Here is a 23,754-nt window from a genome sequence, read left to right on the forward strand (position 1 = left end):
CCCAACAGGGATGGAGAAGGACAGAAGGAACATGGCTGCGGGGATATTAGATCTCATCTTCCATTTGCACAAATTTCTCAATGGAGCATGGATGGCCTTTATAAGTCTACTCACACCTTCAAGATGCTCTCCTTTACTCATCTGAGCCACATCTGACTGAGTATATAACAAACCCCAGGAGCTCACCGAGGACCGCTGAGTAGCAGCAGAGCGCAGGACCAGGAAGAATTAATTATTGCTTGGCTGCAACAAATCATGAGAGTGAAAAGAAGAGGACCATGTGGGAGATGGCTGAGTGGTTCGCCATTTTGTCTGTATTTTTATCAACTGTGAAGATGCTATATTGTGTCTCTAATCTAATCCTCTGGGGGTGCTTTGTGTCCATAAACTGGTCAAACTGGTTGTAACCAGCAGAGAACTTATCTAGGAATGTCTTTGTGTAAAGGGACAGGAAATGGCTGGAAGAGAAAACAGGAAGTATTTCCTTCGGACAACAAGTCAAGAATGAATAGAGCATGCTCAAGGGAAGCTCCTCCTGGGTGAATGATCTCACAGCTACATCACAAATACCTCCCTCTGAGAATGACCTATCAGCACACAAAATAATGTAACTGTATCCTAAATTACTTCACTTCCTGATTTGAAAGCTTATATAAACTTTTACCTGCCTAAATAAAGACGGACTCTTTTGGAACACATGATGGTCAGACGTGTGGGCTTTGAAAGGCTCTCCAGGCCTGTACATTATTCCTATCTAATATGGCACCCACAGTATATCGAATAGCGAAAATTGCGCTAACAACTATATGGTAACCTGGTGGGACGTGTAACAGACTGCAAGCTAAAGGTACTAGAATATATTGTAATCATTGCTGATTGTAAAGCCCAAGTGTCTCCTGTGATGTGCATCTCCTTATGTAGCTGTTTCAGGCACTAGGGTGGAGCCTTAGGTGTAACAGCTGCCGGCATGGGGAGTAGTCGACGAAGAGCTAGGAGTCAGCAATGGGAGGTCACAGTTCACAGTACGAATGGAGGAGGCAGGTAGCGTAGTTAGAAGGGAAGCCAGGGGTCAGCAACAGGAGGTCTCAGTTGAATAGCAGAGGAGCAGGCAGAAGTAGAACTTGATGAAGACTTGGTGCACAATAATCATGCACTGGTGCAGTGGCCGAGTCAAGCTTTTGTAGTGAGCCTGATGAGAAGTGGGGCCAGGACAGGGAGACAGGAAGTGGATTTCACAGGAGCAAGCACAATACTAGGATCAACAGAAAAGCTTGTCCAGCAAGCTGGATAGCTCACTGGGGAGAGAAACTACCTGGGGCACAGGAGGTCCCAGGTTTGAGTCCAGACACTTTTATGTACAGTTTCCTAATAATTGTTGCCATGATTTTCCATCTTTTATGATATACATTTTCGGTCTTGTATCTCATCTTGTTAACCTAAGTATTTGCTAGTCGGAATGTTTTCAGGTCCTAATTAAGAGTTAATGCTGGAGCGCGAGGAAGCTTCCAAATCACACACAGTGGTCTCATTTATTAGTTAATCCATAGAGCTGTTTATACAAAGACATTTGGAAGGAGGCTGGAAGACGCCGGACTTGTAAATCTAATTATTCTCATTAGTTAATAATGTGCTATGACGGCTCCTCAGAGGCAGGACTGCTCTCAGGCTGATGGACGCTCAGTAAATGGCTTTGGAAAACAGCCTTGCATTCCTGTGATCGAGGCAATCATATCTGAATATGTGCTAAAGGAAAGACAATAATAGAGAAGAGCAGGTTACAAGACAGCATGGAGGACAGTAAATACAGCTTCCCTCACACATTTATCATTCCCATCCCTCGAATCTGACCCAGTAAGAGGGTGGAAGCTCTTATGGCTGGCTGACTAATGTATCCTACTATGATAAGCCATTTTTCTTCCAGGTGTCGGAGGTACAGGACTCTCACATCTTAAGGTCACTTTTGAAAAACAATGGTCTTTTCTATCAATTACCCAACATGGATGGAGAAGGACAGAAGGAACATGGCTGCGGGGATATTAGACCTCACCCTAGACATGATTGACCTGATAACCGGAGAGGTGAGAGCTCCACATGATATCACTCCTCTCTGCTAGTAAAGCAGGTAATGACTGAAAGGTGAAGGATTCTTGGCCTCCATGTAGTGATCCGTGTCTCATCATCCACAGGAGTACACAGTAGTGAAGACAGCGGCTGTGACTCCCATCATCCATCTCCAGGAGTCAGGAGGGTGGAGCCCCATCACAGCTCCTCCCCCTCACTCCCTGATCCAGAAGGTCCTAGACCTCACCAATAAGATGACGGAGCTGCTGACAGGAGAGGTGACTGCGGGGAATGTGGGAGGACATTATACAGGGGGGCTCTGGCTGATGACTGGATATTGTGTTGTCAGGTTTCTATAAGGTGTCAGGATGTCTCTGTCTATTTCTCCATGGAGGAGTGGGAGTATTTAGAGAGACATCGGGATCAGTACAAGGACATCATGATGGAGGACCACCGGCCTCGTACATTTCGGGGTAAGAGGAGTCCTTCCTGATTATAGAGGAGAGCGGGGATGAGGATCACCTAGACTCACCCATTATCACATATATACAATGTATTCAGTCTCTGGTTATTACCTATAGATGGATCCCGTAATAGATCCCCACCAGAGAGATGTCGCCGTCCCCCTGATTCCCAGGAGGAACATGTTCCGGATAACCAGCAGGTAGATGACTGAGGTTTTACAAATCTTCTATAGGTTGATGTAATGCAGCTTTCTACTAGACTTCTCCGGCCGCCTGCAGTAGACACTCTAGTCCATCTTGTTGTTAATAGATGATGATGCTTCTCATTGATGACCCACCAAAGATGGAGAAGGACCGAAGGAACATGGCTGTGGGGATATTAGACCTCACCCTAGACATGATTGACCTGATAACCGTAGAGGTGAGAGCTCCACATGATATCACTCCTCTCTGCTAGTAAAGCAGGTAATGACTGGAAGGTGAAGGATTCTTGGCCTCCATGTAGTGATCAGTGTCTCATCATCCACAGGAGTACACAGTAGTGAAGACAGCGGCTGTGACTCCCATCATCCATCTCCAGGAGTCAGGAGGGTGGAGCCCCATCACAGCTCCTCCCCCTCACTCCCTGATCCTGAAGGTCCTAGACCTCACCAATAAGATGATGGAGCTGCTGACAGGAGAGGTGACTGCGGGGAATGTGGGGGGAGATTACACAGGGGGGCTCTGGCTGACTACTGAATATTGTGTTTTCAGGTTCCTATAAGGTGTCAGGATGTGACCGTCTATTTCTCCATGGAGGAGTGGGAGTATTTAGAGGGACACCAGGATCTGTACAAAGACATCGTGATGAAGGGCCACCGCCCTTATACATTTCGTACATCGTATTCCCAGGACCGTCCAGAGGAAGATGTCCCGGAGAACCAGCAGGTAGATGACGCTAAGATTCGACAAATCCTCTATAGGTTGATGTAATGCAGCTTCCTACTAGACTCCTCCGGCCGCCTGCAGTAGACGCTCTAGTCCATCTTCTTGGCTGTGGTCGGTTGGGGTTACAAATGGTTTCTGGTTTCATAAAAGATATTGTGGAGCTTCCATCTGTTTGGATACCTAGTTGACAAATGAGAATCGTTTGGAAGAAATATAAAGTTCTGCAATGTAAATAATAAACTAGCTGCACAGCGTCTATCAGCTGCTGCTAAAGCCAGCACAATATTGCCATGCATCCCACCAAAGATTTTTTTATGGGATTCAAATCTGATGACTGACCGAAACGCGTACTCCGCCTCCGATATATATCCTGTAAGCAAGCACTATAAGTAAAAGCAGAATACCTTCACAAGATAACCTCGTGCTCCCGACTGTTTGATCTATGAGAAGAGATCATTGTACATGGAAGGAAAATGATGCAAAAGGATAGAAAAGCCACTGAATTTTCTTCGAGATATAGTTGGAAGCAATTTACAAGTTCAGAGTTACAGGAGTACGAGCTGCCTTATGTGAATGTGGCAGGATGAGGGCGCTATCACCAGATGCCACCAGATTCATGAGGAGAGGAAGAAGGAAGCAGAAGCTGAGAAGAACCCCTCCCGCGCCTGCAGTGCAGAACGACGGCAGTCGATGATGATCTGTGGCTGGAAAACTGGAGGAGAAATGGACCTTCCAAAAGGACAATAATCCCAAGCAGACCTCACCGTCCACAAAGTCCTGGCAGATTCTGGAGGGGCTGTCAGCCATCGGATTTGGATCCCATAGAAGATCTTTGGTGGGATGTGAAGAAGGCGGCTGCAGCACACAAATCCAGGAATATTAGTGACCCGGAGGCCGTTGTCCATAAGGAACGGGGTAACATTCCTCTGGACCGCTGCCTGGGTATGTAGTGGAGGTTTACACGCCCCTGTTAGAATGTCATGTTATTGTCACCTTAACCCCTTAGTGACCAAGCCTGTTTGCGCCTTAATGACCAGGCCAAATTTTGCAAATCTGACATGTGTCACTTTAACATGGAAAAACACCAGAAAGGTTTTGCATATCCAAGCGATTCTGACATTGTTTTTTCGCCACATGTTGTGCTTCATTTAGGCGGAAAAAATAGACCGATAGAAATTGTGTTTATTTATTAAAAGCGCCAAAATTGGGAAAATTTTGAAAAAATCGTCATTTTTTCACATTTCCAACTGCAATATCTTAAATATGTGCAAACATAATATAGAAATTTTTGCTAAGATTTATATTTCCACCCGTTTACTTTATTTTGGGCGCACATTGGAAAAACTTTTGTTTTTTTTTAACTATTTAGGAGACGTACAAATTTAACATTACTTTTTAGCATTTTGAGGAACACTTTGTTTTCCTATACCAAGCCGAGATTGGAAAGGCTCATGAGTGTCAGAATAATAGATACCCCCCCAAATGACCTCATTTTAAAAACTACACCCCTTAATGTATTCACTGAGGGGTGTCATGAGTATTTTGACCCCACAGTTTTTTTTCAGGAATTAATTCAATTTAGAGGAGAAAAAGTAAAATTTCATATTTTTGCAAATCTGTCATTTTAAAGACATATTTTTTTCCTATAGTTTACATGAAAATCAGGATTTACACCCCAAAATGGATACCCCTATTTCTCCCGTGTTCAGAAATATACCCATTGTGGCCCTATTGTTATATCTGAGTCCACAACGGGGCCCAAAATGAAAGGAGTAGTCAGTGTCTTTCAAAACAGAAATTTTGCTTGAAGTCCTTTTAGGCCCCATAGCACACATGTAGAGTTCTTGAGCGCCCAAAACCATAGAAAACCCCCACAAATGACCCCATTTTGAAAACTAGACCCCTTAAGGAATTTATCTAGGGGTGTACTGCATATTTTGACCCCACAGTTTTTGAATGAATTCAAACCAAGCAAAAGGAAAAAATTGTGATTTTCGTTTTTTTGGCAATTCTGTCATTTTAAAAACAGCTTTTTTTGTACAGCACACATATGAAGGAAGACTTGCACCCAAAAATGGATACCCCTGTTTGTCCCGTGTTCAGAGACATACCCATTGTGGCCCTAATCTTATGTCTGGATACACAACGGAGCCCAAAATGAAAGGAGCGACCGGTGGCTTTCGGAACACAAATTTTGCTTGAAGTCCTTTTAGGCCCCATTGCCCACTTGTAGAGTTCTTGAGCGCCCAAAACCATAGGGAACCCCCACAAATGACCCCATTTTGAAAACTAGACTCCTTAACGAATTTATCTAGGGGTGTACTGCGCATTTTGACCCCACAGTTTTTGAATAAATTCAAGCAAAGCAAAAGGAAAAAATTTGGATTTTTGTTTTTTTGGCAATTCTGTCATTTTAAAAACAGCTTTTTTTGTACAGCACACATATGAAGGAAGACCTACACCCCAAAATGGATACCCCTGTTTGTGCTGTTTTCAGAAATATACCCATTGTGGCCCTAATCTTATGTCCGCATGCACAACGGGGCCCAAAATAAAAGGAGTAATCGGTGGCTTTCAGAACATAGATTTTGCTTGAAGTCCTTTTAGGCCCCATTGCCCACTTGTAGAGTTCTTGAGCGCCCAAAACCATATAGAACCCCCACAAATGACCCCATTTTGAAAACTAGACCCCTTAACGAATTTATCTAGGGATGTACTGCATATTTTGACCCCACAGTTTTTGAATAAATTCAAGCAAAGCAAAAGAAAAAAAATAGGATTTTCATTTTTTGGGCTATTGTGTCAATTTAAAAACAGGTTTTTTTGTACAGCACACATATAAATGAAGGCTTTCACCCCAAAATGGATACCCCTGTTTGTCCCGTGTTCAGAAACATACCCATTGTGGCCCTAATAGACTTACAGGACCCATGGCTAGGCCTACAATGAAAGGAATACCCCTTGGATTTCAGGGTACCACTGAATAAATTTCAGGCCCCATTGCCCACTTGTAGAGCCATTGAGCGGCCAAAACTATAAAGAACCCCCTCAAATGACCCCATTTTGAAAACTAGACCCCTTAACGAATTCATCTAGGGGTGTACTGCGTATTTTGACCCCACAGTATTTGAATGAATCTAAGCAAAGCAGAAGGAAAAAGTTACGATTTTCAATTTTTTTGGCAATTTTTTCAATTTAAAAACAGTTTTTTTGTACAGTGCACATAGGAATGAAGACGTTCACCCCAAAATGGATACCCCCTTTTGTCCCGAGTTCAGAAACATACCCATTGTGGCCCTAATCTACTTACAGGACGCATGGCAAGGCCTATAAAGGACGGAACACCTGTTGGATTTTAGGGCACAACTGAATAAATTCCAGGCCCCATTGCTTATTTGTACAGAATAAAGATTGACTCCCTAAAAATTCCCCCCCTCCCCCTCCACGCCCTTTTTGGCTTTCGCAAATCTTAGATAAAAGTAAAAATGTGAACTGTGTAGTATTTCCGAAGACAGGGGTAATTACGGAGGCTGGTTGGAATGGGCCCATGGGGCAGTAAAACCGGGTATCCCCCCCCCCCCTACTCTCATGCTTTTTGGGGGTATTTCATGACCTCAGTGGCGGGTATGGGGTGTAAAAAGTGGCGTTCCGTGAGTCTCCGTAAGCTTGATGAGGTGCGGCGGTCTCACACAGAAGGCGCTCAACAAGGTGCTCCTGGAACTGCAGGAAAGCGAGCGTTCCCGGGGCTTCTTGTAAAATACGTATCACAGGTAGCGGTCTGAATAACGCCGGGCTCACGTGGGTGCAGGCGGAATCCGCTTGCGGAGGCCCGCAGCGGATCCCATCTGTGAGCCCGGCTGTGACCCTGCGTACGGCTGCGTAATGTACTGCGCATAACTGCCTACTCACACAGGCGGTCATGCACAATACACCTTTTTTTTGTTTAGATTTCCCGCACCATCGCTTAGCGATGACGCAGGTACCCGCAGCCCGTATACAACGTAGCTGCATATGGGCTGCAGGTATATCCATGACCATGGAGCACAATGGGCTCTATGTTGCCGATATCCGCAGTAAAATAGAACCTGCTGCGTTCTCTTTTCTGCGAGTGGATTACGCAATTCCAACCCGCTAATGTGAGCGGAATTGTGTAATCCAATGCGATTGATCTGCATAATACCACGGATCAGACGCATGCGGAATCCGTCATTCCTATCCGGTCATGTGAGACCGGCCAAAGGTAGATCGCTACCTTTTTATCACGTGACCGGGGACCGCTCAACGAGGCCACCCGTCACTGCTCCAGGCTCTCGGTGACCATTGGTCGCTGGGAGCAAGGAGATTTTAAGTTTCCTGGGCTCCCTGACTCCTGCGCATGTGTCCGGCTTTTTGCCGGCAATCGCATGTGCAGAATCCTGGAAGGTCCACGGAGGAAGATCGCGACGGGATTCAAATACGCAGGCCTCCGGTAAAAAGTTTCATCTCCTCTCACCGATCGCATCAGTGAGGGGAGATGAAACTTCAAATTTTTTTTTTTACTTTTACGTGATCGCCATTATTGGATAATGGCGATCACGTGACCAGGAACCGCTCACCGCGGACCCCCATTAAATCTCCAGGCTCTCGGCTACGTTTTGTAGCCAGGAGCAGGGAGAATTTAAATTATCCTGGCAATCCACAGCTTTTGCGCATGCGCCCGCCATTTTGGCGACGGGCGCGTGTGCAGAAGCTGTGGTAAGGTCCGCGGATAAATCTGGGGGCCTTAGGTACGTACTTTCATCCTCCCTCACGGATATGATCCATGAGGGGAGATGAAACGTACGCTTTTTAAACTTTTAAAAACTTTTTTTTAACTTTTTTTTTTTTTTTACTTTTTTACACTTTTTTTTCACTTTACATGATCACTGTCATCCATTGGATGACAGTGATCATGTCCCCGGGATAATCTCTCTGCTCCTAGCTACACATGGCAGCCAGGAGCAAAGGGATTTTAAATTTCCCGGGGCTCGAGCCCGTCTGTGCACGCGCCCGATGTCAATCATCGGGCGCGCATGCGCAGACGGGGATTCGGGTCCCGGGACATCGGGACACCGCTGAGGACTGGGGGTGAGTATTTTCACCTCCCCTCATGGATCCGATCCATGAGGGGAGGTGAAACTGACTTTTTTAAAACTTTTTTAAAACTTTTTCGCGATCGCCGCTAACCATTGGATAACGGCGATCGCGGTACCGGGGACCGCTCACCGCAGTCCCCGCTGACATCTCCTGCCTCCCGGCTACCTACAGGAGCCGGGAGCCAGGAGATTTTAAATCTCCCGCGCCGCCGGGCCTTCTGCGCATGCGGCTGACGTAATGCCGCCTGGCGCGCATGCGCAGAAGACCGGCTTCGGGCCCCGGAGCGGCAGGAGAGCGGGGAGCAGCGTGCCAGACCTCGGTGAGTAATTTCAGCTGCTCCGATGGATCCGATCCATCAGAGCAGCTGAATCTTTAACTTTTTGGGCACTTTTATTTACTTTTTTTGCGATCGGCGCTATCCATTGCATAGCGCCGATCGCAATGCCGGGGGGGGCTCCGAACAGCCCGGGATGACAGCTCCATGCTGTCAGCTACCTGCGGACACCGACAGCATGGAGCTGTCACGTCCACAGCCCGAGGGGCACTATTCTCTGCAGGAAGCATGTTTTTACGTCCTCAGAGAATAGAGCCCACTTCGGGAGGACGTAAAAACACTATGGGCTGGTCGTTAAGGGGTTAAAACAATCTTACAAAGATGAATCCTTTCGATCACTTTCCACCTTCCCTGTGACCCGTCATCTGTACAACTCTATTGGAAAACAAACTGAAATGTTAGAGGGATGAAAAGTAGTAAAAAGTAATACATATGCACACCCTAAAACGAAGACTGTGTTGAAGTACCCTGTGACTTTATGACAGCTTTCAGTATTTTGGGTAGCTTTCTATCAGCATGTCACATCTTGACTTGGCCATCTTGTTTGCAGACGCTCCAGATCTTCAGGTCACCCACAGATCTACAATGGGGTTCAGATTGGGGCTCTGGTGGGCCATTCTCTTGGTGATTTGGAGGTCTGCTTTGGGTCAGTATCAGGCTAAAAGGTGACATTTCTTTTCATCTTTTTAGCAGTGGCCTAAAGGTTTTGGACCAAAATGGACTGATATTTGGTACTGTTCATAGCCCCTTGACGATAGCCCCAGTTCCAGCAGCAGAACAGCCCCCCATTAATGCTGCCTCTACCATCTGTACTGCAGGCTCGGTGCTCTTCTGGTGATGGCAGTGTTGGCTTTACATCAAACATATCTTTTAGAATTATAGACAAAAGGTTCAACCTCGGTTTCCTTAGACCATAACCCGTTCAGACCCCTTTAATGTGCTGTGAGATCCTTATGGACCAAGAAAATGTCAGGAAAATCTTCCTATAAGAGCCAAACCTTATATGGAGGAACCCAGACTCCCTGTAGATAATGGCAGCGGAGTGCTGACTACTATCTATTAGGAGGTTACATGTGATTGGCTAATTCTAGATTCCAACATATCCCCAAATATAGGAGGATGTTCACACGTACGTAGACACATTATTTTAGTTTTATTTTAATTTTTTACTCAAAAATAAGTACATTTTTCAATGGAATTCTACAGAAACACGAAACGGTGAAAGAGGAGGGAAATCTGACATGATGCATCTTTGTTGGATTTATAATAGTAATCTTTATTTGTATAGCGCCAACTTATTACCAAAATATGGCATTTTTCAGGGTGTTTGGACTTTTTATATTCACTGTACATCTGCAGCAAGTTATAATAGCGAACTGATCTCTACTGTCACCACTATCCCCTATAACCAGCACTATTCTGTCCTCTCTACTGTCACCACTATCCTCTGTAACCAGCACTATTCTGTCCTCTACTGTGACCACTATCCCCTATAACCAGCACTATTCTATCCTCTACTGTCACCACTATCCCCTGTAACCAGCACTATTCTGTCCCCTACTGTCACCACTATCCTCTGTAACCAGCACTATTCTGTCCTCTACTGTGACCACTATCCCCTATAACCAGCACTATTCTATCCTCTACTGTCACCACTATCCCCTGTAACCAGCACTATTCTGTCCTCTACTGTCACCACTATCCTCTGTAACCAGGACTATTCTGTCCTCTACTGTCACTACTATCCCCTGTAACCAGCACTATTCTGTCCTCTCTCTACTGCCACCACTATCCCCTGTAACCAGCACTATTCTGTCCTCTACTGTCACCACTATCCCCTGTAACCAGCACTATTCTGTCCTCTACTGTCACCACTATCCCCTGTAACCAGGACTATTCTGTCCTCTCTACTGTCACCACTATCCTCTGTAACCAGCACTATTCTGTCCTCTACTGTCACCACTATCCCCTGTAACCAGCACTATTCTGTCCTCTCTACTGTCACCACTATCCCCTGTAACCAGCACTATTCTGTCCTCTACTGTCACCACTATCCCCTGTAACCAACACTATTCTGTCCTCTACTGTCACCACTATCCTCTGTAACCAGCACTATTCTATCCTCTACTGTCACCACTATCCCCTGTAACCAGCACTATTCTGTCCTCTACTGTCACCACTATCCTCTGTAACCAGCACTATTCTGTCCTCTACTGTCACCACTATCCTCTGTAACCAGCACTATTCTGTCCTCTACTGTCACCACTATCCCCTGTAACCAGCACTATTCTGTCCTCTCTACTGTCACCACTATCCTCTGTAACCAGCACTATTCTGTCCTCTACTGTCACCACTATCCTCTGTAACCAGCACTATTCTGTCCTCTACTGTCACCACTATCCCCTGTAACCAGCACTATTCTGTCCTCTACTGTCACCACTATCCTCTGTAACCAGCACTATTCTGTCCTCTACTGTCACCACTATCCTCTGTAACCAGCACTATTCTGTCCTCTACTGTCACCACTATCCTCTGTAACCAGCACTATTCTGTCCTCTACTGTCACCACTATCCTCTGTAACCAGCACTATTCTGTCCTCTACTGTCACCACTATCCCCTGTAACCAGCACTATTCTGTCCTCTACTGTCACCACTATCCTCTGTAACCAGCACTATTCTGTCCTCTACTGTCACCACTATCCTCTGTAACCAGCACTATACTGTCCTCTACTATCACCACTATCCCCTGTAACCAGCACTATTCTGTTATCTACTGTCAGCACTATCCTCTGTAACCAGCACTATTCTGTCCTCTACTGTCACCACTATCCTCTGTAACCAGCACTATTCTGTTATCTACTGCCACCACTATCCTCTGTAACCAGCACTATTCTGTCCTCTACTGTCACCACTATCCCCTGTAACCAGCACTATTCTGTCCTATAGTGTCACCACTATCCTCTGTAACCAGCACTATTCTGTCCTCTACTGTCACCACTATCCTCTGTAACCAGCACTATTCTGTCCTCTCTACTGTCACCACTATCCTCTGTAACCAGCACTATTCTGTCCTCTACTGTCACCACTATCCCCTGTAACCAGCACTATTCTGTCCTCTACTGTCACCACTATCCCCTGTAACCAGCACTATTCTGTCCTCTACTGTCACTACTATCCCCTGTAACCAGCACTATTCTGTCCTCTACTGTCACCACTATCCCCTGTAACCAGCACTATTCTGTCCTCTCTCTACTGTCACCCCTATCCTCTGTAACCAGCACTATTCTGTCCTCTCTCTACTGTCACCCCTATCCTCTGTAACCAGCACTATTCTGTCCTCTCTACTGTCACCACTATCCTCTGTAACCAGCACTATTCTGTCCTCTCTACTGTCACCACTATCCCCTGTAACCAGCACTATTCTGTCCTCTACTGTCACCACTATCCCCTGTAACCAGCACTATTCTGTCCTCTACTGTCACCACTATCCTCTGTAACCAGCACTATTCTGTCCTCTCTCTACTGTCACCCCTATCCTCTGTAACCAGCACTATTCTGTTCTCTCTCTACTGTCACCACTATCCTCTGTAACCAGCACTATTCTGTCCTCTACTGTCACCACTATCCTCTGTAACCAGCACTATTCTGTCCTCTACTGTCACCACTATCCTCTGTAACCAGCACTATTCTCTCCTCTACTGTCACCACTATCCTCTGTAACCAGCACTATTCTGTCCTCTACTGTCACCACTATCCTCTGTAACCAGCACTATTCTGTCCTCTCTACTGTCACCACTATCCTCTGTAACCAGCACTATTCTGTCCTCTCTACTGTCACCACTATCCCCTGTAACCAGCACTATTCTGTCCTCTACTGTCACCACTATCCTCTGTAACCAGCACTATTCTGTCCTCTCTACTGTCACCACTATCCTCTGTAACCAGCACTATTCTGTCCTCTCTACTGTCACCACTATCCCCTGTAACCAGCACTATTCTGTCCTCTACTGTCACCACTATCCCCTGTAACCAGCACTATTCTGTCCTCTACTGTCACCACTATCCTCTGTAACCAGCACTATTCTGTCCTCTCTCTACTGTCACCCCTATCCTCTGTAACCAGCACTATTCTGTCCTCTCTACTGTCACCACTATCCTCTGTAACCAGCACTATTCTGTCCTCTACTGTCACCACTATCCTCTGTAACCAGCACTATTCTGTCCTCTACTGTCACCACTATCCTCTGTAACCAGCACTATTCTCTCCTCTACTGTCACCACTATCCTCTGTAACCAGCACTATTCTGTCCTCTACTGTCACCACTATCCTCTGTAACCAGCACTATTCTGTCCTCTCTACTGACACCACTATCCTCTGTAACCAGCACTATTCTGTCCTCTCTCTACTGTCACCACTATCCCCTGTAACCAGCACTATTCTGTCCTCTACTGTCACCACTATCCCCTGTAACCAGCACTATTCTGTCCTCTACTGTCACCACTATCCCCTGTAACCAGCACTATTCTGTCCTCTCTACTGTCACCACTATCCCCTGTAACCAGCACTATTCTGTCCTCTACTGTCACCACTATCCTCTGTAACCAGCACTATTCTGTCCTCTACTGTCACCACTATCCTCTGTAACCAGCACTATTCTGTCCTCTCTACTGTCACCACTATCCTCTGTAACCAGCACTATTCTGTCCTCTACTGTCACCACTATCCTCTGTAACCAGCACTATTCTGTCCTCTACTGTCACCACTATCCTCTGTAACCAGCACTATACTGACATCTACTGTCACCACTATCCTCTGTAACCAGCACTATTCTGTCCTCTACTGTCACCACTATCCCCTATAACCAGCACTATTCTGTCCTCTACTGTCACCACTATCCTCTGTAACCAGCACTATTCTGTCCTCTACTGTCACCACTATCCTCTGTAACCAGCACTATACTGTCCTCTACTGTCACCACTATCCTCTGTAACCAGCACTATTCTGTCCTCTACTGTCACCACTATCCCCTGTAACCAGCACTATTCTGTCCTCTACTGTCACCACTATCCTATGTAACCAGCACTATTCTGTCCTCTACTGTCACCACTATCCCCTGTAACCAGCACTATTCTGTCCTCTCTACTGTCACCACTATCCCCTGTAACCAGCACTATTCTATCCTCTACTATCACCACTATCCCCTGCAACCGGCACTATTCTGTCCTCTACTATCACCACTGTCCCCTGTAACCAGCACTATACTGTCCTCTACTATCACCACTATCCCCTGTAACCAGCACTATTCTGTCCTTTACTATCACCACTGTCCCCTGTAATCAGCACTATTCTATCCTCTCTCTACTGTCACCACTATCCTCTTTAACCAGCACTATTCTGTCCTCTACTGTCACCACTATCCCCTATAACCAGCACTATTCTGTCCTCTACTGTCACCACTATCCTCTGTAACCAGCACTACTCTGTCCTCTACTATCACCACTATCCTCTGTAACCAGCACTATACTGTCCTCTACTGTCACCACTATCCTCTGTAACCAGCACTATTCTGTCCTCTACTGTCACCACTATCCCCTGTAACCAGCACTATTCTGTCCTCTACTGTCACCACTATCCCCTGTAACCAGCACTATTCTGTCCTCTACTGTCACCACTATCCCCTGTAACCAGCACTATTCTGTCCTCTACTGTCACCACTATCCCCTGTAACCAGCACTATTCTGTCCTCTACTGTCACCACTATCCTCTGTAACCAGCACTATTCTGTCCTCTACTGTCACCACTATCCTCTGTAACCAGCACTATTCTGTCCCCTACTATCACCACTATCCTCTGTAACCAACACTATTCTGTCCTCTACTGTCACCACTATCCCCTGTAACCAGCACTATACTGTCCTCTACTATCACCACTATCCTCTGTAACCGGCACTATTCTGTCCTTTACTATCACCACTATCCCCTGTAACCAGCACTACTCTGTCCTCTACTATCACCACTATCCTCTGTAACCAGCACTATTCTGTCCTCTCTACTATCACCACTATCCCCTGTAACCAGCACTATACTGTCCTCTACTGTCACCACTATCCTCTGTAACCAGCACTATTCTGTCCTGTACTGTCACCACTATCCACTGTAACCAGCACTATTCTGTCCTCTACTGTCACCACTATCCCCTGTAACCAGCACTATTCTGTCCTCTACTGTCACCACTATCCCCTGTAACCAGCACTATTCTGTCCTCTCTACTGTCACCACTATCCCCTGTAACCAGCACTATTCTGTCCTCTACTGTCACCACTATCCCCTGTAACCAGCACTATTCTGTCCTCTCTACTGTCACCACTATCCTCTGTAACCAGCACTATTCTGTCCTCTACTGTCACCACTATCCTCTGTAACCAGCACTATTCTGTCCTCTACTGTCACCACTATCCTCTGTAACCAGCACTATTCTGTCCTCTACTGTCACCACTATCCTCTGTAACCAGCACTATTCTGTCCTCTACTGTGACCACTATCCTCTGTAACCAGCACTATTCTGTCCTCTACTGTCACCACTATCCTCTGTAACCAGCACTATTCTGTCCTCTACTGTCACCACTATCCTCTGTAACCAGCACTATTCTGTCCTCTACTGTCACCACTATCCTCTGTAACCAGCACTATTCTGTCCTCTACTGTCACCACTATCCCCTGTAACCAGCACTATTCTGTCCTCTACTGTCACCACTATCCCCTGTAACCAGCACTATTCTGTCCTCTACTGTCACCACTATCCTCTGTAACCAGCACTATTCTGTCCTCTACTGTCACCACTATCCCCTGTAACCAGCACTATTCTGTCCTCTCTACTGTCACCACTATCCCCTGTAACCAGCACTATTCTGTCCTCTACTGTCACCACTATCCCCTGTAACCAGCACTATTCTGTCCTCTACTGTCACCACTATCCCCTGTAACCAGCACTATTCTGTCCTCTCTACTGTCACCACTATCCCCTGTAACCAGCACTATTCTGTCCTCTACTGTCACCACTATCCTCTACTGTCACCACTATCCCCTGTAACCAGCACTATTCTGTCTTTTCTACTGTCACCACTATCCCATGTAACCAGCACTATTCTATCCTCTCTACTGTCACCACTATCCTCTGTAACCAGCACTATTCTGTCCTCTACTGTCACCACTATCCCCAGTAACCAGCACTATTCTGTCCTCTACTGTCACCACTATTCCCTGTAACCAGCACTATTCTGTCCTCTCTACTGTCACCACTATCACCTGTAACCAGCACTATTCTGTCTTCTACTGTCACCACTATCCCCTGTAACCAGCACTATTCTGTCCTCTACTGTCACCACTATCCCCTGTAACCAGCACTATTCTGTCAGGTCTACTGTCACCACTATCCCCTGTAACCAGCACTATTCTGTCCTCTACTGTCACCACTATCCTCTGTAACCAGCACTATTCTGTCCTCTACTGTCACCACTATCCCCAGTAACCAGCACTATTCTGTCCTCTACTGTCACCACTATTCCCTGTAACCAGCACTATTCTGTCTTCTACTGTCACCACTATCCCCTGTAACCAGCACTATTCTGTCCTCTACTGTCACCACTATCCCCTGTAACCAGCACTATTCTGTCAGGTCTACTGTCACCACTATCCCCTGTAACCAGCACTATTCTGTCCTCTACTGTCACCACTATCCTCTGTAACCAGCACTATTCTGTCCTCTCTACTGTCACCACTATCCCCTGTAACCAGCACTATTCTGTCGTCTACTGTCACCACTATCCCCTATAGCCAGCACTATTCTGTCCTCTACTGTCACCACTATCCTCTGTAACCAGCACTATACTGTCCTCTACTATCACCACTATCCCCTGTAACCGGCACTATTCTGTCCTCTACTATCACCACTGTCCCCTGTAACCAGCACTATTCTGTCCTCTACTGTCACCACTATCCTCTGTAACCAGCACTATTCTGTCCTCTACTGTCACCACTATCCCCTGTAACCAGCACTATACTGACCTCTACTGTCACCACTATCCTCTGTAACCAGCACTATTCTGTCCTCTCTACTGTCACCACTATCCCCTGTAACCAGCACTATTCTGTCCTCTACTGTCACCACTATCCCCTATAGCCAGCACTATTCTGTCCTCTACTGTCACCACTATCCTCTGTAACCAGCACTATTCTGTCCTCTCTACTGTCACCACTATCCCCTGTAACCAGCACTATTCTGTCCTCTACTATCACCACTATCCCCTATAACCAGCACTATACTGTCCTCTACTATCACCACTATCCCCTATAACCGGCACTATTCTGTCCTCTACTATCACCACTGTCCCCTGTAACCAGCACTATACTGTCCTCTACTATCACCACTATCCTCTGTAACCGGCACTATTCTGTCCTCTACTATCACCACTGTCCCCTGTAACCAGCACTATTCTGTCCTCTCTACTGTCACCACTATCCCCTGTAACCAGCACTATACTGTCCTCTACTATCACCACTATCCCCTGTAACCGGCACTATTCTGTCCTCTACTATCACCACTATCCTCTGTAACCAGGACTATTCTGTCCTCTCTCTACTGTCACCACTATCCCCTGTAACCAGCACTATACTGTCCTCTACTGTCACCACTATCCCCTGTAACCAACACTATTCTGTCCTCTACTGTCACCACTATCCCCTGTAACCAGCACTATTCTGTCCTCTACTGTCACCACTATCCTCTGTAACCAGCACTATTCTGTCCTCTACTGTCACCACTATCCCCTGTAACCAGCACTATTCTGTCCTCTACTGTCACCACTATCCCCTGTAACCAGCACTATTCTGTCCCCTACTGTCACCACTATCCTCTGTAACCAGCACTATTCTGTCCTCTCTCTACTGTCACCACTCTCCCCTGTAACCAGCACTATTCTGTCCTCTCTCTACTGTCACCACTATCCTCTGTAACCAACACTATTCTGTCCTCTACTGTCACCACTATCCTCTGTAACCAGCACTATTCTGTCCTCTCTACTGTCACCACTATCCGCTGTAATCAGCACTATTCTGTCCTCTCTACTGTCACCACTATCCCCTGTAACCAGCAGTATTCTGTCCTCTACTGTCACCACTATTCCCTGTAATCAGCACTATTCTGTCTTCTCTCTACTGTCACCACTATCCTCTGTAACCAGCACTATTCTGTCCTCTCTACTATCACCACTATCCCCTGTAACCAACACTATTCTGTCCTCTACTGTCACCACTATCCTCTGTAACCAGCACTATTCTGTCCTCTACTGTCACCACTATCCCCTGTAACCAGCACTATTCTGTCCTCTACTGTCACCACTATCCGCAGTAACCAGCACTATTCTGTCCTCTCTACTATCACCACTATCCCCTGTAACCAGCACTATACTGTCCTCTACTGTCACCACTATCCTCTGTAACCAGCACTATTCTGTCCTCTACTGTCACCACTATCCCCTGTAACCAGCACTATTCTGTCCTCTACTGTCACCACTATCCTCTGTAACCAGCACTATTCTGTCCTCTACTGTCACCACTATCCTCTGTAACCAGCACTATTCTGTCCTCTCTACTATCACCACTATCCTCTGTAACCAGCACTATTCTGTCCTCTCTACTATCACCACTATCCCCTGTAACCAGCACTATACTGTCCTCTACTGTCACCACTATCCTCTGTAACCAGCACTATTCTGTCCTCTACTGTCACCACTATCCCCTGTAACCAGCAGTATTCTGTCTTCTCTACTGTCACCACTATCCTCTGTAACCAGCACTATTCTGTCCTCTCTACTATCACCACTATCCCCTGTAACCAGCACTATACTGTCCTCTACTGTCACCACTATCCTCTGTAACCTGCACTATTCTGTCCTCTACTGTCACCACTATCCCCTGTAACCAGCACTATTCTATCCTCTCTACTGTCACCACTATCCTCTGTAACCAGCACTATTCTGTCCTCTCTACTATCACCACTATCCCCTGTAACCAGCACTATACTGTCCTCTACTGTCACCACTATCCCCTGTAACCAGCACTATTCTGTCCTCTACTGTCACCACTATCCTCTGTAACCAGCACTATTCTGTCCTCTACTGTCACCACTATCCTCTGTAACTAGCACTATTCTGTCCTGTACTGTCACCACTATTCCCTGTAACCAGCACTATTCTGTCCTCTACTGTCACCACTATCCCCTGTAACCAGCACTATTCTGTTCTCTACTATCACCACTATCCCCTGTAACCAGCACTATTCTGTCCTCTACTGTCACCACTATCCTCTGTAACCAGCACTATTCTGTCCTCTACTGTCACCACTATCCTCTGTAACCAGCTATATTCTGTCCTCTCTACTGTCACCACTATTCCCTGTAACCAGCACTATTCTGTCCTCTACTGTCACCACTATCCCCTGTAACCAGCACTATTCTGTCCTCTACTGTCACCACTATCCCCTGTAACCAGCTCTATTCTGTCCTCTCTACTGTCACCACTATCCCCTATAACCAGCACTATTCTGTCCTCTACAGTCACCACTATCCCCTGTAACCAGCACTATTCTGTCCTCTACTGTCACCACTATCCTCTGTAACCAGCACTATTCTATCCTCTCTACTGTCACCACTATCCTCTGTAACCAGCACTATTCTGTCCTCTACTGTCACCACTATCCTCTGTAAGCAGGACTATTCTGTCCTCTACTATCACCACTATCCCCTGTAACCAGCACTATTCTGTCTTCTACTGTCACCACTATCCTCTGTAACCAGCACTATTCTGTCCTCTCTACTGTCACCACTATCCCCTGTAACCAGCACTATTCTGTCCTCTACTGTCACCACTATCCCCTGTAACCAGCACTATTCTGTCCTCTACTGTCACCACTATCCTCTGTAACCAGCACTATTCTGTCCTCTACTGTCACCACTATCCTCTATAACCAGCACTATTCTGTCCTCTCTACTGCCACCACTATCCCCTGTAACCAGCACTATTCTGTCCTCTCTATTGTCACCACTATCCTCTGTAACCAGCACTATTCTGTCCTCTACTGTCACCACTATCCTCTGTAACCAGCACTATACTGTCCTCTACTGTCACCACTATCCTCTGTAACCAGCACTATTCTGTCCTCTCTACTGTCACCACTATCCTCTGTAACCAGCACTATTCTGTCCTCTCTACTGTCACCACTATCCTCTGTAACCAGCACTATTCTGTCCTCTCTACTGTCACCACTATCCCCTGTAACCAGCACTATTCTGTCCTCTACTGTCACCACTATCCCCTGTAACCAGCACTATTCTGTCCCCTCTCTACTGTCACCACTATCCTCTGTATCCAGCACTATTCTGTCCTCTACTGTCACCACTATCCTCTGTAACCAGCACTATTCTGTCCTCTCTACTGTCACCACTATCCTCTGTAACCAGCACTATTCTGTCCTCTCTATTGTCACCACTATCCCCTGTAACCAGCACTATTCTATCCTCTCTCTACTGTCACCACTATCCTCTTTAACCAGCACTATTCTGTCCTCTACTGTCACCACTATCCCCTATAACCAGCACTATTCTGTCCTCTACTGTCACCACTATCCTCTGTAACCAGCACTATTCTGTCCTCTCTGTCACCACAATCCCCTGTAACCAGCTCTATTCTGTCCTCTACTGTCACCACTATCCTCTGTAACCAGCACTATTCTGTCCTCTACTGTCACCACTATCCCCTGTAACCAGCACTATTCTGTCCTCTACTGTCACCACTATCCCCTGTAACCAGCACTATTCTGTCCCCTACTGTCACCACTATCCTCTGTAACCAGCACTATTCTGTCCTCTCTCTACTGTCACCACTCTCCCCTGTAACCAGCACTATTCTGTCCTCTCTCTACTGTCACCACTATCCTCTGTAACCAACACTATTCTGTCCTCTACTGTCACCACTATCCTCTGTAACCAGCACTATTCTGTCCTCTCTACTGTCACCACTATCCCCTGTAACCAGCAGTATTCTGTCCTCTACTGTCACCACTATCCCCTGTAACCAGCAGTATTCTGTCCTCTACTGTCACCACTATTCCCTGTAATCAGCACTATTCTGTCTTCTCTCTACTGTCACCACTATCCCCTGTAACCAGCAGTATTCTGTCCTCTACTGTCACCACTATCCCCTGTAACCAGCACTATTCTGTCCTCTACTGTCACCACTATTCCCTGTAATCAGCACTATTCTGTCTTCTCTCTACTGTCACCACTATCCCCTGTAACCAGCACTATTCTGTCTTCTCTCTACTGTCAGCACTATCCCCTATAACCAGCACTATTCTGTCCTCTACGGTCACCACTATCCCCTGTAATCAGCACTATTCTGTCCTCTCTACAGTCACCACTATCCCCTGTAACCAGCACTATTCTGTCCTCTCTACTGTCACCACTATCCTCTGTAACCAGCACTATTCTGTCCTCTACTGTCACCACTATCGTCTGTAACCAGCACTATTCTGTCCTCTCTACTGTCACCACTATCCTCTGTAACCAGCACTATTCTGTTCTCTCTCTACTGTCACCACTATCCCCTGTAACCAGCACTATTCTGTCCTCTACTGTCACCACTATCCCCTGTAACCAGCACTATTCTGTCCTCTACTGTCACCACTATCCCCTGTAACCAGCACTATTCTGTCCTCTACTGTGACCACTATCCTCCTGTAACCAGCACTATTCTGTCCTCTACTGTCACCACTATCCCCTGTAACCAGCACTATTCTGTCCTCTGCTGTCACCACTATCCCCTGTAACCAGCACTATTCTGTCCTCTACTGTCACCACTATCCCCTGTAACCAGCACTATTCTGTCCTCTACTGTCACCACTATCCTCTGTAACCAGCACTATTCTGTCCTCTACTGTCACCACTATCCTCTGTAACCAGCACTATACTGTCCTCTACTGTCACCACTATCCCCTGTAACCAGCACTATTCTGTCCTCTACTGTCATCACTATCCCCTGTAACCAGCACTATTCTGTCCCCTACTGTCACCACTATCCCCTGTAACCAGCACTATTCTGTCCTCTACTGTCACCACTATCCCCTGTAACCAGCACTATTCTGTCCTCTCTACTGTCACCACTATCCCCTGTAACCAGCTCTATTCTGTCCTCTACTGTCACCACTATCCCCTGTAACCAGCACTATTCTGTCCTCTACTGTCACCACTATCCCCTGTAACCAGCACTATTCTGTCCTCTACTGTCACCACTATCCTCTGTAACCAGCACTATTCTGTCCTCTACTGTCACCACTATCCTCTGTAACCAGCACTATTCTGTCCTCTCTACTGTCACCACTATCCTCTGTAACCAGCACTATTCTGTCCTCTCTACTGTCACCACTATCCTCTGTAACCAGCACTATTCTGTCCTCTACTGTCACCACCATACTCTGTAACCAGCAGTATTCTGTCCTCTACTGTCACCACTATCCCCTGTAACCAGCACTATTCTGTCCTCTACTGTCACCACTATCCTCTGTAACCAGCAGTATTCTGTCCTCTACTGTCACCACTATCCCCTGTAACCAGCACTATTCTGTCCTCTACTGTCACCACTATCCTCTGTAACCAGCACTATTCTGTCCTCTACTGTCACCACTATCCTCTGTAACCAGCACTATTCTGTCCTCTACTGTCACCACTATCCTCTGTAACCAGCACTATTCTGTCCTATACTGTCACCACTATCCTCTGTAACCAGCACTATTCTGTCCTCTACTGTCACCACTATCCCCTGTAACCAGCACTATTCTGTCCTCTACTGTCACCACCATACTCTGTAACCAGCAGTATTCTGTCCTCTACTGTCACCACTATCCCCTGTAACCAGCACTATTCTGTCCTCTACTGTCACCACTATCCTCTGTAACCAGCAGTATTCTGTCCTCTACTGTCACCACTATCCCCTGTAACCAGCACTATTCTGTCCTCTACTGTCACCACTATCCTCTGTAACCAGCACTATTCTGTCCTCTACTGTCACCACTATCCTCTGTAACCAGCACTATTCTGTCCTCTACTGTCACCACTATCCTCTGTAACCAGCACTATTCTGTCCTATACTGTCACCACTATCCTCTGTAACCAGCACTATTCTGTCCTCTACTGTCACCACTATCTCCTGTAACCAGCACTATTCTGTCCCCTCTCTACTGTCACCACTATCCTCTGTATCCAGCACTATTCTGTCCTCTACTGTCACCACTATCCTCTGTAACCAGCACTATTCTGTCCTCTCTACTGTCACCACTATCCTCTGTAACCAGCACTATTCTGTCCTCTCTATTGTCACCACTATCCCCTGTAACCAGCACTATTCTATCCTCTCTCTACTGTCACCACTATCCTCTTTAACCAGCACTATTCTGTCCTCTACTGTCACCACTATCCCCTATAACCAGCACTATTCTGTCCTCTACTGTCACCACTATCCTCTGTAACCAGCACTATTCTGTCCTCTCTGTCACCACAATCCCCTGTAACCAGCTCTATTCTGTCCTCTACTGTCACCACTATCCTCTGTAACCAGCACTATTCTGTCCTCTACTGTCACCACTATCCCCTGTAACCAGCACTATTCTGTCCTCTACTGTCACCACTATCCCCTGTAACCAGCACTATTCTGTCCCCTACTGTCACCACTATCCTCTGTAACCAGCACTATTCTGTCCTCTCTCTACTGTCACCACTCTCCCCTGTAACCAGCACTATTCTG

The 23,754-nt window shown here is 46.5% G+C and overlaps 1 protein-coding gene across 2 annotated transcripts in view; it reads left to right on the top strand.

The window, feature by feature from the left end:
- Positions 1-749: 749 nt before the first annotated feature.
- Positions 750-23,754, top strand: part of LOC136572296 (zinc finger protein 420-like) — a 73,140-nt gene continuing 50,135 nt past the window's right edge. The window contains exons 1-8 of one of the 2 annotated variants that reach the window (XM_066572757.1): positions 750-847; positions 1,922-2,078; positions 2,187-2,339; positions 2,411-2,534; positions 2,643-2,725; positions 2,836-2,946; positions 3,055-3,207; positions 3,279-3,452. In XM_066572757.1, the coding sequence (XP_066428854.1) occupies positions 1,971-2,078; positions 2,187-2,339; positions 2,411-2,534; positions 2,643-2,725; positions 2,836-2,946; positions 3,055-3,207; positions 3,279-3,452 (906 nt within the window). In that variant the 5' untranslated portion in view covers positions 750-847; positions 1,922-1,970. Of the gene's footprint in view, positions 848-1,382; positions 2,079-2,186; positions 2,340-2,410; positions 2,535-2,642; positions 2,726-2,835; positions 2,947-3,054; positions 3,208-3,278; positions 3,453-23,754 lie in introns of those variants that run through there. The other variant, XM_066572758.1, reaches the window with a different exon arrangement.

This window comes from Eleutherodactylus coqui, chromosome 7, assembly GCF_035609145.1.
Source record: "Eleutherodactylus coqui strain aEleCoq1 chromosome 7, aEleCoq1.hap1, whole genome shotgun sequence".
Lineage (NCBI taxonomy): Eukaryota > Metazoa > Chordata > Amphibia > Anura > Eleutherodactylidae > Eleutherodactylus > Eleutherodactylus coqui.